The sequence below is a fragment of the Lagenorhynchus albirostris genome, chromosome 6 (assembly GCF_949774975.1).
Source record: "Lagenorhynchus albirostris chromosome 6, mLagAlb1.1, whole genome shotgun sequence".
NCBI lineage: Eukaryota > Metazoa > Chordata > Mammalia > Artiodactyla > Delphinidae > Lagenorhynchus > Lagenorhynchus albirostris.
Window position 1 is genome coordinate 111961124 of NC_083100.1, and position 18311 is coordinate 111979434.

General features: G+C 39.9%; 1 protein-coding gene across 2 annotated transcripts in view; it reads left to right on the forward strand.

Annotated features, from left to right (window-relative positions):
* The window catches only part of CNTNAP5 (contactin associated protein family member 5), an 882476-nt gene that overhangs the window by 413337 nt on the left and 450828 nt on the right, over positions 1 to 18311 (forward strand). For both annotated transcript variants that reach the window (XM_060151536.1, XM_060151538.1), the window contains exon 5: positions 11049 to 11252. In XM_060151536.1, the coding sequence (XP_060007519.1) occupies positions 11049 to 11252 (204 nt within the window). The remainder of the gene's footprint in view (positions 1 to 11048; positions 11253 to 18311) is intronic.

Here is an 18311-nt window from a genome sequence, read left to right on the forward strand (position 1 = left end):
TAAGTCAACTTTTCTGATCTATCTTAAACAGCTTCACTGATTGATTCAGTCTTAAAATCCCTTCAACAGACAATAAACATTACTCAGTAACCCCCCTCCCCCCTCTGCTCAGCTTTGGAGACAGAAATAAGTAACACAACCTCTGCTTTTTTGGAACTCAAGGATTTTTAGTAACTTCGAAAAGCAGACAAGTAAATGGTCGTAGTGGAAGTTGAAGAAACCAAGTCTTTTGTAAGGCTAACAAATGAAAGGAAAACCCACAGATAACAAGTTTCCTGATGAATTAATGTCCTGCTGCCCAGGGTGTGATTTGACCAGCTATATCCCTCTGAGTTCCATGACCCATATGCTAACAGTGATCATTTTAAAGGAAAACATAAAAGGAAAAATGACCTAATACTTAGATCAACCACTTAATGCAGCAGTGGGTTCCCACACAAATGCCAAGGGCTTGCCTCATACAGTTTGTTTTATGTTTACTTCCTGTTGAAATTGTCACTGGAGTGATTTGCTGTGATTCTCCCCCTGGCCTCCTGGCACTAAGTTCTGTAGATTTTGCCCAGATAGAATCATTAACAAAGAGCATTCAATTTTCCCTAAATGTAAAAACATGATCAATCTTTTATTTTAGACAAAATAACAAATAGTCGGGGGCAGAGGGGCGATGGTAGCTCTCCTCCCATTTTGACACTTATTTAAATGTCTCATTATGGGAACACTTTCAGGGAGCAATTGTGTTGTTACTGAACCCAAGTTGGTGTGCTCAATGCACAGTGGGTCCAAATAATACTGAAACATCAGAGTTTGGAGCAGAGAAAAGTTTATTGCAGGGCCATGCAAGGAGAACAAGTGGCTCATGCTCCTCAAAACCCCCAAACTGCCCAAAGGTTTTCAGCAAAACATCTTTAAAGGCAAGGTGAGGGAGGGGTGTGATTGGTTGGTGCAAACTTCGTGGTGCAGAATCCTTTGTTCTTGCAGCCGTCCACGCAGCTCAGGTCACAATGCTCCTGTAACTTTTATCTCTATATGAATGGAAAAGTTTTACACCCTTAAAGGTCAGAGCCTTGAGAATGGGCTATCCTGTATATTTCAGGCTGTAGACAACATTCTACATTAACTTGAAGCGAAAGCAATAGAATACAAAGGTTAAAAGAAAAGAAATAGACTTAATATGGAGTCAGATTTGTTCTTCCCTATTATAGTATGTTGTGGCTGAAGATCACTGAGGCTCATGTGAAACAAGGGAGCAGTTCATAATTGAATTATGCTCTTTTCACAAGGGTGAGCTGCTCAGTAGCAGCCTTTGCCTTGATCATTCCTTCTGTGAACTTGTGAACAGGATTTATGAAACATTACCACCCCTCTGCTGAAACCTTCTGTTAACCTGTCTGCACCTTGGGGTGACCCTACGTCCCAGCCTGCTGCATATTATTCTAGTCCATGCTTGTCATCTCAGTTTTGTTATCTGCTCCCCTTTTCACTCTCCCAAGCCCCCTCTTTGGGTAATAAGTTGTAGGTATAATTACACTTCCATTTATTGCATCCTATACCAGCAGAGTGATTCATTTGCCTTGTCAGTGTTATCGTGTCTGAGTCCCTGAGTGGGACAGCCCATGTCGCAATGGTTTTGCATCTCACAGTTCAGCACAGTGACCAAAAAGAGTATAGAATATACCCAATAACTGCCAAGGCACTTGAGAATAAACAAATGGAAAGATTTCTACTACTAAAAGAATTATCTGCTAAAAGATTTATTTTAGGGAATTCCCTAAAATAAATACATTCATTTGGCTTGGTCTTGTAGTCAGTGAAGAGCTCGGTGGAACTGCACATTTTAGGTGTGCTCAGAGTGTTACTGAGTCCAAGCTCGTACTGCTCACTGCACGACAGGCCAATAAATAGAGAGATGAGCTGCTGGGACAAGGAGCAGCAACTTTATTCCATAAGACAACAGACCAAGAAAATGGTGGACTAGTGTTCCACAGAACCATCTTGCCCAGGTTTGGATGCTAGTTTCTTTCAGAGGGGGAGGTGGGGAGGTAAAGCAAAAAGGCAGTAAGTTGTTGCACACATTTCCTAGTTCCAGCCAGACTCCAGAGGGGATGGGTTAATTTCTTCCTTCCTGCAGCCATTCACAAGTGGTCCTGGTCAGGATGTTTCCTGTGAGCTTAAATACATGTATTTTAGCTTAAGCTCAGACACAGGAGGCAGAGTTCCTGGACATGGGCCATCATGTATACTTTAAGCTATAGGTAGCATCTCTTTAGTGATTCATTTGTAGCAAAAGCCATAGAATACAAAGTTTAAAGTAAAAGAAACAGATCCAATATGGAGTCAGATTTATTCTTCCCTATTACAAGAGGTGTCTACAAGTATAAGATTGCCGAAAAACCTAGATGTTTTAAGAAAGCAAATGTGACTGTCAGAGCAAAAAGTTAGGATTAAAGTTAGGATTAAAATTTAGAGTTTAGATTTTGTTTTTTGTACTACGACTGTTCTTTATGTTGTCTTCTTAAGACCTATTCTGTTTTTCCAAATTGCTCTCATGCACAGACACATCAGAAATTCTGTAAGAAAAGCTATTCTTAGGAGTTGTCATGGTTAGTTTTGGAAACTTACATTGTTTTCACAGTTCATCTGAGGTTATCATGGGCCTCTGATAAGGCCTGGAAAAGTCACAGAGTTGGTGGAGAATCTCTGTAAATTTGAGTTGACTGTGGAAACCTCTGTGGTCTGTGGATTGCTAACCAAAGCCCTCAAGTGTTCAGTGCAATGTATGGTCTGAATAATAATCACTTTTCTTATATAACGTATCATGAGATAAGCTTTGCACTGTAATTGTATTGAAAATCATGTTTACTGCAAACAGCCCCAGAGTGAGCGGCACTGATTTTCTCAAGATGAATGGATGGTTTCTCTTGTCAACTTAGAGCTCCAGCTTTCCTTCTCGTGAGAAAACAGACTTCGTGTCACAAACACACACGATAGCCTTTTTCAGCTCACTTGGGGATTCAAGCTTGGAGTCTTTTATTCAGTGGAGCCCTTTTTTTAGCTAGTTTGTTGACAAGCTACCAACATCCATGAGATACGCCAGAATATGCCTCCAGAACTCTGTCTTTCTCAGACGAGAAGCTATGACAGCTGGGTCAGCAATTATGGGCCCAGTGGGAAGTCAGCCAAGTACTGACATTTCTCAGTACTGCTGGGATGGAGGGAGTGTGTGCTGGATTTATCTTGATCTAAAGGGAGAGGTTTGTGAGCTGGAGGACCTGCCCTTATCCTGAAGACTCCTTGGGTTTACGATCTACCTAACCTCAATATTCTAGTGCAGTCGGCCAATGTGTGACCATCTTATCAAACCACAAATTGAGTTCATTATAATGAGATTCTAAAAATCGATTTTGAGAAAGAGGGAGAAATGGTCCACTCCAGGAAACAAATATCTAACAGCTGTGTTCTGGCTGGCATTATATGTTTGGGGGAAAAAAAAAAAAAGAAACTCTGATGCGTGGTCACCATGTATTAAGGGCAGGAAAAAGTGAACACCCAAAAGTCCACATTAGGGCTTTGTCACCTTGGCAGGAGACAACAAAATCAGGTAATTCCACTGAGAGGGAAAGGTTTGGGTAGCCAGGATTGGAATGTGCACTGACCAAATAAATAATATGGAAGAACTTTCTAAAATCCAGAGTTATTTTCTCAAAACCCAAACTGGCCATGCACTTTCCCTACTTTAAATACTTTGACAGTTATTTCTCCATTCATCTCAGTGTACCGTTAAAACTCCTTATTTTATTGTTAATAGGATCCTCCATTACAAACCCCTGAGTCTCTCCCCAGCCTCCTGACTCCCCATTGACCTGGCTTTCTTTTACCAGAGAGGTTCTCAAACCTCATTGAGTATCAGAATCACCTAGAGGGCTTGACCACATGCAGACGGCTGGGTTCCAAGCCCAGAGTTTCTGATTTCTAGGTCTGTGGTGACGTCCTAAATCCTGTACTTCTAACCAGCTCCCTGGGGATAACAAGGGTGCAGACAGCACACTTCTAGAATCACTGGTCCAACAAGTCAGACTCCTTGTGGATCTGAAATCTCATCTTCAGGAATGGGAGGCTACTTCTCTCTGCTGGCAACGCCCTTTCTGTACACCTTACCTGCCTAACCTCTGCGCATCCCTCAGGACTTAGGCGATGCATTATATCCTCCTGGAGAGGTTAGGCATCCTCCTTTGGGCTTCTCCAGCATCCAGTGCTCATCTCTCCCCAGGACTGTGTAATTGTGTGGTGCTGTCTCCAGCTTAGCCCTTGAGACCAGGGACCTCTACTGAGTTCACTGCTGTCCACCTGTGCTGACCACCGACCATGCCATGTGGAGGGGGCTCCATAAAGGCTCAAATACGAGAATGTCTGGGTGGAAATCGACCAGGATAGGGCTTAGTGGAGGTCATGAGGGCAGGGAGGGCATTGCATGTCTACCCTAAAGTTGAGAGCTACTGCTCTGATTGAACTTGGTCTTGAATATAAGAGCAAGTGCAAAGAGCAGGGACCACAAGGAAATTAATATCAACTTGTAAGGAAAAGAAAGCTTCCATTCAACATTATCTTTCCTTAAATGGGAATTTTCTTCCTTATACACACACTCATATACACACTCCCCAGTCATGCCTGATTCTCCCTGGACAGAGGCATGCAGTCTCCCTGTCCATGAGGTGCTCATCTCATGTAATCGTCACACCAACCCCCCCCCCCATTTTCTAATGAGGAAACATTTAGGGCTTCAGTGTCAAAAAACTCATTATTGTGTGTATGCCTTTGGGCAAGGTACATAATCTTCCTGAGCTTCAGCTTCTCCTTTTTACAAATGGGGAACAATATGGACCTCCAAGGCTGTTAAGAAGAACTTTAAATTAGGCAAAAATATGTTAATTAGTTTCTTTTTCCCCAGAGAATGCTTAATCCAAAGGAAGAAATCTGTACGAGTGGTTTAGAAAAGCTGTGATAGAGAATGCAGAGGATATATTTAGTTTTGTTAGTTATTTTCTTGGTGCCCTTAAAACTATATTCTGAGATGATCACACACTTCTTCATTTGCCAATAGGATCGTTCTTTAAACTTTATGCACCTTGCAACACTTTCTTCATTTTTTTTTCCTGTTTCTTTTTCATATTGTTAAAGAGAATCTTGTTTCAAGATGCATGTAAAACATTACTGAAGATGTGGATCTCCATAACCAGACCCCATGCTTCAAATTAAGTACTCAAGGAAAGGATCAGGACAAAGGGGTTATGATAATATCTATTGAGGAAAACCCAGCATATGATAGAATTGTTTTTCTTAAAAGCAACACTATAAAAATGTGGTCCCTTATTGCTATCATTTAAAATCTGTTGTAGCCAAGTTTGGAATCTGAATACTTCAAATAGCTCCTGTGTCTGGGGGAATTACTAAGTATTCAGTGGGGGAAAACTTTAATCCTTGTTAAACACATTTTTTACACTGTTTCTCCATCTGTGAAATGGCTGATGAATTTTGCGTGTGACTTAATTAATATTGCAAAGGTCCAGGGTATTTGTCTGAGTTCTCTTAGATTGGCAAAGTGTTTCTCTCATTGGACTTCAGTGGTGTTAGGAGGAAAGCTGCCACCCTTCTGAGCTCTCTAAAGAGAGCCTCTCATCTCTGCTCTCCTGAACATCTGTGAATAACTCAGGAATCATGTCCCCAGTGGCTGAGTGCATGCCTCCAGAGAAATGAACTCTTTGAGTGTGGATAGGCAACCTGGCTCTTGTAGGGTGGTGGTGGAGGTAATGGGAGAGGAAGTCATGGGACCATTGGTAGCATCGTCCTCAGACATAGGTACTGCACTAGGTCACTAAGTCATTTCACAGGAAGTGCTCAGCTCTGAATTAATGAGGAGATTAATACACACTGAAGCCCTCTTCTCAAGGGATGCACTGTCCTGCTGGAGAGCTGGAAACGACCAAGTATCAAAATCTGGTCGGGAGGTGAATTATTGAGGGAGTGGCAGGGTGCTTAGTGGGAGACTAACTCATGGGAGGAAGCTGTTAGGGAAAGGGCTCAGCACTAGACTGATGAGCTGGGTGTTAGAGGATCAACCAGAGAGGAGTGGCACTTGGGAAGGTGCTCAGCACACTCAAAACACGGCTAAGTCCTATGCGATGGGTTGGATTCACAGCTCAGTCATTTGCAAACTGTGTACTCCTTTTGCCATAGTGTCCTTATTTGTAAAACAGCAATAATAAAAACAGCGCATTCCTCATAGTGTTACTGAAAGTAAGAATGTAAGATCATGTGCTCAACACACAGTGAGGCCAAACAAACTGAAATATCAGAGTTTGGAGCAGAGAAAAGTTTATTGCAGGGCCATGCAAGGAGAATGGGTGGCTTGTGCCCCCAACTTCCAAACTCTCCTCAGGGTTTCAGCAAAGCATTTTTAAAGCCCAGGTGTGGGAGGGGTGTGGTTGGTTGTTGAAAACTTCTTGGTGTTTGAATCCTTTGTTCTTGCAGCTCTCTGCATAGGTCAGGTCATGATGTTCCTGTAAACCTCCAACAAAACAAGTGCTATTCTCTATTCTGCAACTCTTTATCTTTATATGAATGAGAAAGTGTTATACAGTTGAAGGTCAGAGTCTTGAATATGGGCTATCCTGTGTATTTCAGCCTATACGCAACATTTTTAAAGCAAAAGCAATAGAATGCAAAGGTAAAAGAAACAGATCTAATAGGGAGTCAGATTTGTTCTTCCCTATTATGATAAATGATAGGATTAAATAAATTCATGCACAAAATCATTTAGAGAATTACAGGGCTCATGGTGTGTGCTCTGTACATGTCCTAACCACCCCCCATACACACTTATGTATATGACTATAACAGACACATAGATACACACTGAAAATACAGCATGCTTGGGGTGGGATGAGTGTTGGGGAGAGAAGTAGAGGATGAGGTGTGAAAGGAGGACAGAGACCAATTGAATTTAATTCTTAGTGCATTGAGTTTCCTGAAGGACTTTAGCAAAGGTGATGTGAACATGAAAGAATGGGTCAGAGGGAGGCTGCAAAAGTTGAATATGGGAGGGCAGTTGTGGGGCTATTTTAAGAATATGGAAAGTGATGAAGGCTTGGAGGAATGCCTGCTCAATGTGATGTGAGGGATACTGAACCCCAGTCTCAAACAGGTTTCCTTTATACCATGTTCTTGATACCATTTTTACATCATTCTTCAAATCTTTACCACTGCAGTAATGCCTTTGGATTAATGATGGAATGAGGGAATGGAATGTTACTGAGTGACTATTCATTTCCAGGTATGATTTATGTAATTCTCATAATGGCTTTTAGAGTAGGTTTCTCTTAGCTCTATTATACAGATAGGACACTGAAACTCAGAGAAGTCAAGAAAGTTGCCTCAAGTCCCCCAGCTAGTAAATAGCAAAACCAGAGTTGAAACCCGGGTCTGTGAGACTTCAACAATATTTTTTTTCCCGTCCTATTGATCGGCTCAGTTTCTTTAAGATCTCATGGCAACATGGAGCTGTGTTTCCTTAGAGGTAACCTGTGTCATCACTGCTTATGGCATTGATTAAGTCCATGCATTAGCTAGACATCAGAGGGATTGAAATAAAGATCATGAATGCTGGGATGGATTGGAAAGAGAGGAGATAGTGTCTTGGAGTGGAGCGTCTGGGTGCTGCAGACTGAGACAACCAGATCAGGGCATCTCTTGTCAGCAGTAACTCAAGATTCCATGCTTATTTATGTCAGAACTCACCTCACTTCCATAGCCATATACAGTGTTTGAGATTTAAACTGTTCCCATAGCACTGGGTGCTCCCTTCTATTTTAGCTCACAACATATTAGTGTCATGGTCCGCCAATTGTATATGCCATGTTCCCTCACTCAGTCCTAAAGCTCCTAAGGACCCAGTTCCTAACCCAGAGTCTTGTGCGGAGCCACAGGGGAGACATCGGAAGAGACCATGAAGATACAAATGCAGACTCTGCTCCCAAAGAATTTCAAGTAGAGTTTGAGAACCTGAAACATGGCAGAACAGGAAACTTGGAGCCAGCTTGCATTCCATGGGCAATAAACCATTGAATCAAAAAGTGAAATAGCATTATTTGGGGTGAGAAAGTGGGGTGCCAGCACTGGGGAGGAATGCAAAGTCCTCCATGTATCCTAAACACTACTAATACTCCTACTATCTGTTATTGGTTTAACACAAATAACGTGACAGACATGATGGCATCCCTTTGTACAAATTGTCACTTTATATGGATAAGCACATTTAATGCTCACAGCAGTCTTCTCTGAAGGGTGTAATTACCCCACTTTATAGATGAGGAAATCAGGCGTAGGGATGTAGAGATGCCAAAGCAACAGAGTTAACAAGTTATGACCATCACAGCTTAACATCCATGGCCTTAACTACATTATGATCCTTATTATTCTATGATTGATGCCAGCTTGCTGTCTGTAGCCTCCATTTGGTTTTCGTAAAGTCTGGTTCAGAGGACAGAGGCAGGAACATTGATGGGGTGATATGGGGAGAGTCTGAGAGAGCTGGGAATTTGTGAAAATCCCTCTGTACCTGGACTATTTAATTTTAGGGTCTCGGGAGTCATCAGCAAGCTTTTGGTTAGAACCACTTTATTCCAGAGGAATAAATTGTGAAATGGTATTTTAAAATTAATTATAGGAAAAGTATGATTTTATTTTCATTACAAAATTTCAGCTTTCCAAAGGACGCTTCTATATGCTTAGTCAAAAAAAAAACCCTTAATTTATCACTGTGTATGTTCAAGGTGAGGATTTTAATTGCTTGGTGAATAATAAAAAATTGAGTTATCCCAAGTACTTGATTTCAAATAAGAATAATTTCACCCCCCCACACACCCATTCGCCACCATCTCACCCACATAAGATGGTATATAATGAATCTGTTTTAAGTATAATTAAATAGCCTTAATGTTTTCTATTATAAAAGTAATAAAAGTTTTTTGTAAAAGTTTTTATGATGAAAAACTAGGAAAAGTAATGTAAAAATAACCTATAATAACACCTCCTACATAGAGTCACTATTAATTTATTTTAAAGGCTATTTTTTAGAGCAGTTTGGATTCACAGCATAATAAAAAGGAAGGTACAGAGATTTCCCATACACCCCCAGCTCCCAAAAATGCAAGTTCCCCTCCCTCATTATCAGCAACCCCCATCAGAGTGGTACATTTATTTCAATTGATGAACCTAGGTTGACAATTTGTAATCACCCAAAGTCCATAGTTTACATTATGGTTCACTATTGCAGTTGTACATTCTGTGAGTTTAGACAAATGTATAATGACATGTATCCATCATTATAGTATCACAGATTATTTTCAGTGCCCTAGAAATCCTCTGTGCTGTGCTGATTTATTTTTCCCTCCCATTAACCCCTGGCCTCCACTGATCTTTTTACTGTCCCATAGTTCTGCTTTTTCTAGAATGTCATATAGTTGGACTCATACAGTAGACTTTTCAGATTGGCTTTTTTCACTAAGTAATATGAACCTAAATTTTTGTTTCTTTTTTTCATGGCTTGATAGTTCATTTCTTTTTAGTGTTGTATAATATTCCAGTGTCTCAGTGTACCATCGTTTAGTTATCCATTCACCTGCTGAAGAACATCTAGTATTTGGCAATTATGAATGAAGCTGCTATAAACATCTGTGTGCAGGTTTTTGTGTGGACATAAGTTTTCAGCTCCTTTGAGTAAATACCAAGGAGCTAGGTTGCTGGATACTATGGTTGCTGGTACACTTAGTTTTGTAAGACACCACCAAACTGTCTTCCATTGGCTGTACCATCTTACATTCCCACCAGCAATGAAACAGAGTTCCTGTTGCTCCAAATCCTCACCAGCACTTGGTGGTGTCAGTGTTCCAGAGTTAGACCATTCTAATAGGTGTGCAGTTAACAGCATCTCATTATTTTAATTTGCATTTCCCTGGTGACATGTGACGTGGAGCATCTTTTCAGATAATTATTTGTCATCTGTAGATATTCTTTGGTGAGGCGAGACTCCTCATATTTGAAAGTTGCTAAGAGACTAGATCTTAAACGTTTTCATCACAAGAAAAATAATTCTATAACTATGTATGGTGACAAACATTAACTACACTTTTTTGCGGCGGTCATCTTAAAATATATACAAATATCTAATAATTATGCTGTACAGTTGAAACTAATATAACATTGTAGGTCAATTATGCATCATTCAAAAAGAAAAAGAAAATCCTTATTAGCTTTTCGGCGTACAATTTTCAGATATGTTTATACACATCTACTACATAAGCTTATCTAAATTATGATTACCGGGTCTTCTCTTTTTGCTTTCACAATGATGAATGAACATTTTTGTATATGAAAACTAAAATGGTAGATACCATCAGCACAAGATAAGGCAAGCATGAGAAGGATGCAAGATATTTGCCCTCTCTGTTCAAATAGTAAGTCTTCTTTTACTGCATATTCTTTTCCATTGAACCAAAAGGAAACCTCAGAATCCTTCTCAGTGCAGATCTAGGAAGACAGTACTGTTCAGAGCTGAAATAATAAGCTATATATTTCATCTCCAACCTTGAGCCTGAGATAATGGAATAAAGTGACTCCAACTATCAGAAGCAAATTATTAAGGAGGATAAATCATGAGAGATTATTACAACCAGGCATTTGACACAATAGAGCCTGACAAAGGTACTTGTGGTATTCACACCCTGTCCCTTCAAGCAAAAGCTGACAGCACTAATGAGGGCTTTTACTTCTAAGCTAATGATCAGTTCACTCTGACTGTGTGATGGCTGCTTGTAAATGAATATTTCCCTTGAATCTAATTAGATTGGGTCTAGACTATATGTTTCCCAGTGAGTCGGTACCTTATAGATATCAGGAACATTTCTATTAATTGGACAACAACTAAGATGGGAAAGAAGGAAAAGCAATTCGGAGGATGTGCACTGATTTTTCTCCCCCTCTCTCTTTGTGCCTAGAATCAGACATCGCTGACTTTGATGGCCGAAGCTCCCTTCTGTACAGGTTCAATCAGAAGCTGATGAGTACTCTCAAAGATGTGATCTCCCTGAAGTTCAAGAGCATGAAAGGAGATGGGGTCCTGTTCCACGGAGAAGGACAACGTGGAGACCACATCACCCTGGAGCTCCAGAAGGGGAGGCTCGCCCTGCACCTCAACTTGGGTAGGTCCCTGCCCATGTCAGGCTACGGGGAAATCCTTTTGTAGCAGGTCACAGTTCCTTATCCTCCTAGTGTATCAGTTAGAAGTTCCTGGATCACAGTCTAAGTGACATATTTTCCTTATGCAGGTTGGAGAAGAAAAATACCATGTTTAAGCCATAAACGGCATTCTTTAAACAAGGTAATTTTGGTAGGGAGGGAGAGCTACAAGCTAATTGTTCATTCTTTCTTTTTCTTTCTTCCTTTTTCTTTCCTTCTTTCCTTCCTTCCTTCTTTCCTTCCTTCTTTCTTTCTTTCTTTCTCTACATACTTCTCTCTCTTTTTTTTTTTTTTCGGTATGTGGGCCTCTCACTGTTGTGGCCTCTCCCATTGCGGAGCACAGGCTCTGGACACGCAGGCTTAACAGCCATGGCTCACGGGCCCAGCTGCTCTGCGGCATGTGGGATCCTCCTGGACCGGGGCATGAACCCGTGTCCCCTGCATCAGCAGGCGGACTCCCAACCACTGCGCCACCAGGGAAGCCCCATATTTCTCTTTTTTTAGTAACGAACTTTAGCTTGGGCAAGTTTACATGCACACGCGTGCGCGCGCGCGCACACACACACACACACATGCACATGTATTATAAGGAGGCTTTTGCTCATAGTCTATTGTAATTGTTACATTTATGAAAGTTAAGTTCCGGGGGAAAATGGAAGAAAAACATTTTAATATCTTTCCTGGTTTGTTTTTTGTTTTTGTTTGTTTTTTTGTGGGGGAATAAAGGGGTCATCTGTATGGCATCTAAGTTTCTGGACATTCCCATGTCTTATTAAGGGAAATACTGTTTTCTTTAAGTGTCCAGGCTGTGCCAGTGTGAGCCCTAGACTTGCCAAATGCCAGCTAATTTATTAGAGGTGCCCTGCTGCCTTCTCTGTATTTAGGACTCAGGCTTCTGCATCCATCATGCCTGCCTCACTACTGGCAGGTCTGCATTTCTTTGTAATCAACTTCCTATCCCAGGGGAAGAAAGAGAGAGGGCCACCCTCCTTTATGTGAAAGGTGCTTTGGAAGGAAGTATGGGCCAAGTACAGAAGGCAGGGAGCAGAGTTTCCAAAGATGAAAAGGCAAACCAAAAAGCTCTCCTGGAGGAAAAGAAACCAGGACCAAGAGTTAGGCTGACAAAAAAGGAAGTGACCATTTTTTATAAGAATGAATCCCTTCCTCCCATTGAAAATGTTAGTTTTAGGGGAAGGGGTGGAGAGTATATTTGTGGAAGAGAATTATCACCCATCACCAAGTATTCCCTATCAAGTAGTAAAGATGGAAAGTCATAGCAGAATTCAGTTTGTAAGCTCAAGTTGGATGAAAGACTGGAAAAATCACAGATAAGTTTTATCTTTTAGTAATAAATTATTTTAGTAATTAGCATAAAAATGAAGATTATTGTGAACTCATCCCCAAAGCCAAACAATGTAGATCCTTATTTTGAGGCATTTCTGAGCATCTCCTTAGCCTCCATGGTGAGTATTGGCATGGGTAGCAGGGAGAACCTCTGGATCCCAAGTTTTAACTCATCAAATTGATAACTAATGCACTAAATTAAATAGTTAGCAAAAGCATCTTTAGAAGGAGAGTCTCACTCAGAGGAGAGCAATAAGAGGTTTTGCTAGTAACATAATCGGTTTTGCTCACTTACCTAAAGAAGAAATGTATCAGTGAATTCTATGAAAGGTGGGCATATAAATATTCAGCAGAAATACATCAGTCTGTTAACTGACCTTCAATTTTTGTGAAAGGAGAATGGATGGAGTAACTCCCCAAACACACACACACCCAGTTACAGTTACTCTGTGGTTCACAGAGCATTGTGGGTTGTGGATAAAGTTATTATGACTTGTCATTAGTAAAGCAGGTAACACTGATTCTGTCAGTGACTGCCATTTGGATTCCCAATTCCAATGTGCCATTACCACTCCAAAGCTCTGCTCCAACATCCATAACCCAATGAGGTACAGCAGCTTCACACACAGTAAAGCAGGATGGAAAGGGAGAGGTGTGCTCATGTGACAGATTTTATTTTAATTGTAGACAGGTGCTAGCTATTTATTATGGGGAAAGTTCATAACTCCCAAGCCTCAGTTTACTTATTTCTAACCTGGGGTTATTACTAACTATCTTCCAGGGCATGAACATGAAAGCTAAAAATATTCAAAATGAATTTTCTTTGTCAGTATATAAACACGGTGAAGCTCTTAATATTACTCATCATTCAACCAACAATATCTGAATGTCCCACACCCTGTGCTATGCAGGTCTTCCTGGAAAGAAATGGGTATTTTAAGGTAAAGAAGACCCGCTCCATGCTGCGATATAAAGAAAGCAGAATAATTCTCTCTTTCCAGATCCCATCTGCCCCATATTTCTAACTGTGGTGGCGATAATGGAAAATCTCCTTTAGTCTGTTTTCTGCAGAGTTTGGAATTTCTTCATCTTTTCATCTGCTTATGGATTTTACTCATTTCCATCCGTTTACCATGACTGTTTCCTGTACTTATCTCTTTTAAGCAGTCACCTAGGATACTTGTTACATAGCACAGATTTCTATGTTCCTTCTCTAGAGAGATGCTGACGTATATTAGTACTTTAGCTCTGCGTAACTCTGTTACAGCCAGCAGATTTCTGGAAGCACTAAGTTAAGGGGAAAGGGGGAATGATAATCATTTTGATTTGCCCATGAGAGAAAATCTGTAACATACGTTCCACAAGGGAAAGATAACACTTTGTTCATAACTATAGCTCTGGAAACTAGGAGAGCACCAGCCTGAAGTAGGTACTTGAGGCAAATTGAGTACATTGGAAAAAGTGGTTTTCATCTCATATATCAGAGCCTGACACAAATACATATTATTCTCATTTGGCTTGCTGACCCTCAAGCCTGAGCTACTCTCCCCGCTTTGATATTTGCAGAATGCCCACAATGTGCCAGTATGTTATCCAATCCTCAGAGCAGCCCTATTAGGTACATAAACATTAGTTCCAATTTACCCATGTGGAACGTTAGGCTGAAGGAGGATATATCACCTGTTCAAATTACACAGCTATAAATTAGCATAGCCACAATTAAAATCCAGTTATATTTACCAGGTTTTAAGCTTACTTTCAGATTATAAAATATATGTCAGTTTTAGAAAACTTGAAGGAAAAAAGCCACTCTATAAAGAAGGGAAAAATCACTCAAAATCCTACAACTCATTCATCCTTCTATTAACATTTTTGTATATTTTCCAAGTGTTTTCCTTAGCTATTTATATAAAAATTTTACATATGATATAAAATTCATGTTCTTCCCATGTTGCCACACAGCCTTCAAAGAGGAAAGAGTTCATACCACCCACGATCAAGCTCTCTTTTTAAAGAAATGAATCAAGAAATAAAAAGGAAGAAAGAGAGAGAGCAAGAGGAGGAGTGGGGAAGGAAGAATCCTAAAATCCAAGTTAATGGGCTGCAAAATGGTGCTGGGGCAATGGCCAATGACGGAGGAAGGGGACGAAGTTTCTCTCTGCCCAGCTGACGTGGACACTGCAGCAGTGTTTCCTTTAGTGACAGTTCTCCAGTTCCTTATCTAATCTGTGACTTTACAATTCAGAAATTCAGTCTGAGTAGAGAGGTTCAGTACCATGGACAGCTGCATGACCTATACCATGGTCTTTGGAGGTATACACAGTGTGCTGTGGTTCTTCACAAGTGATGCTCTTTGCTGAAATTCTGATTCATATTACCTAGTTACTCCTATGGAGGCTGACTTGGAAAGATCATTTCAATGCTGCAGTTGAACTAGGTGTTTGACTACTTTCTTCGGGTAGAACAGTGAGATTTCTAGAGCTACTAATGGGAGAGAGATTTCTTCTCTCAGTCCGTAAGGGGGTTCATAAAGATGCCTCTTTCCATGCAACACATGTCATTCAGATCACCTGTGGCAGTTTGCCCTCAGTAGAATTACAACAGTTCAAACCCATACATACAGGTGGGAGAATGAAAGAGCAGAGGCATTACGTGACTGGGGAATTGTGGTGAGAACTAAATAAAACATCAATAGCACATTCAGGTCATTCATCCTTACAAGAGTCCAGCACCTTTGAACTGAGGCATAACGTTTGTGTAATATGACAGTCATAGGAAAGTGAGAATCTCGGCATAGCATAACCACGTGTGGAGCACACTGTCCTTGGGGGGCCAAGTATGGGTTCAGAGGCAAAGCATTTGACTGCATAACCAACTCATTGAGATAGCTTGGGATATCAGTGAACAGTCTGAACATTCTCCAGAGAGTCCAATGAACATTTACTTTAGCTTTTTGAAATTCAAGCATTTTGATAAGCCAACTCATATGTATTTATAAAACATTTATTGTGTTTCTGGACCTGGACTAAATACTACGAAAGATGTTTTTTAATGTTGCCATTTTTTGAGAGCCCTCACTTAGGCACTGTGCTAGACATTTTACATATATATTTCATTTGTATCACATGGCAATCCTACAAACTATATCCAAACCCATTTTACAGATGGAGAAACTGATAGTGATGTCCAGTAGGTTGCCCCGGGCTACATAGGTCACGTAGATGCATAGCTGTAAACCCAAGATTAGAACACTCTTCAATCGAACCCCAAGTTCCTGACATTCATCATTAAAATGTTATAAATCTTCATGAAACAATTACAAGTTAAGTATCAGGAAGTTGGTATCCATGTGTTATATTTTGAGAATGGAGAGACCAGAGTAGCATAAAGGAGTCCAGAAAGCCTTCCTGGATCCACCTTGAGTTAGCTGGAGATTTCATTACAAAGAGGAAGGGAACACAGGCATGTCAGACAAAGTGTCAATGGGATAAGTTGTTCCACATTTTATGTAAATTGTGTCATTCTTATAATAAGAATTCACTGAACGAGTACATTAAGCCAGGCACTGAGCTATGCACTGGAGGTTAAAAGTTGAATTTACCAGTTCTGATTTTCAAGGAGGTCCAGGCCTAGTAAAATAATTATTACAATTTACTTTCTAATTTTGTAATATTAACTAAAAATATATAATTAGGTATCATCAAAACCACATACCATAATTGTATTAAGATAGCATTTTTTAAGATAACAAAGTCACAGAAGATGGATACAGCTTAGGAGTCAGACTTGAACCATGACTCCTAAATCTAGAGAATGTTTTATTGAATAAACTTTAGAAAAATTTTAACAACTTTAACAATACAAGAAAGATGTATTTCATTGCTTTTTTGATACATAAGGATTTGCTCTGATCTGAGGGTCAAGTCCACTGCAGTCGCATGGCGTCCTGTTAGTTTTTATTTTCTTCGGAAGACTTCACTTGAGTGCTTAGGAGAACATTCATCAGCCCTGAATTCGGCTAAACAAGGGTCTTTATGCTCCTGGATAACCTGCAAAGGTGAAATTTGCCTTCACCTTCTACATCGTGTCCTTCTCTCTTAGGGTTGCCCCATGTTCCTTTCCCAAACTCTCAGCTTCCCAATGCATCAAATCCTTTTCTTGGTATTCTGATTAAGCTATATAAGCTCACACATATGTACGGTGGAAAGCAGGTGGCCAGGACATAAGAAATGAGGGTAAGTGGGAGTATCAATTTTTCCAGTAGGAGTAGTGGTAAGAGCATTAGCTTTGGAGTCAGAGCTTGGTTGTAACCCTAATTCTTTGTGTCCTTAGGTATGTCTTGTAGTTTCTTTGAGGTGAAGTTTTTTGTAAGGCTGTGTTCAGGAATAATGGAAACAACCTATGTAAAATGCTTACCTCACTTAGTAGAAGAGAACCTTAAAAATACAAGTGAATACCAACATCGATAACCTGAACAACTAAGGTGGGAAGGTTAATTCTGAAGGTCGGGTGGAGGTAGGCATTGGTGACCTCCATGTGAGCGGTCCCCTATCTCATCAACAATAAATCAAGCCCTTTCCAACGTGACTTTCTGTTGAAATACAATCTTAAAAAAGAAAGTTTCTGTTCCCTTTTGCTAGGCCATATGATATCCACAGATTGTGAAAGTTAAAGTGTTTAAACTGTTAAGACCAAGCAAGATTTAATCAAAGAAGACTTTGGGTGAAAACAATGCAATATAATGCCCTTAGTCAGAAAAATGTTAGTTCCAAGGGTGAACAATTTGACATGCTTATCCACAGTATGTTGGGGATGGGGGTGGGGGAGAAGAGCAAGTTAGAAATATTTTGCAGTCATTTCAAGCTTCCTATAAAAATTGCCATATCCGTTAGGGACTTGAGTAGTATTTACATTGTTTCATTTTAATTATATCTCAAACCACATGAAAACATGTTTTTATTTAATTAGTAATAAGAGGTATTTCCCCCCCTAATGTGTTTCTGGCCTAAAAGATAGCTTCCAGATATTTTTATTGTCTTTGTTCTCCACAATTGCCCATAGGAATTTTTATCTTGCCTTAATAAATTGGAAACTAGTTAAAACTAGTAGTTGAACCATAATTGCCACTGAGATAAAACTTGAAATGTGTATTACAGGATGAAGAGTTTGATAATCTTTTGAGAATGAAGTTTGTATTGCAATTTCTAATACTGAACATTTCTAGGTAAAATGGAACCTTTCCTAGGAGTAACCTTTTTCTTCAAGGTAACACCTACTATAGACACAATTTAAAACATCCTATTGAATGAAGAGCAGAATTTCCTGTTTATTCAATTGTTTAAACAGACTAACTTTCACTCAATTTGTGTGCATACAAGATTTCTGAGTGTTAGCATGGAATGATTAATGGAGAGGATCAGTGAAATAAGGTAATGTCTACCAATTTTTTTAGTTAAAAAGATGCTTGTAATGCAGGAGATATTCAACAATTTACACATCACTCATATAGTTTTCAATGAACCAGCTATGCAGGTTAAGGATTATGTTTTTAATGAAGTTTATTTGTTTTTCCCATTATCAAAGATACTTATACTCATTCTAAAATGTAAGAAGAGAAGAAAAAGGAAAATCAAAACTTCTGTTAATGTTTTAGTAAATGCAAACAAGGATAGAAGAAA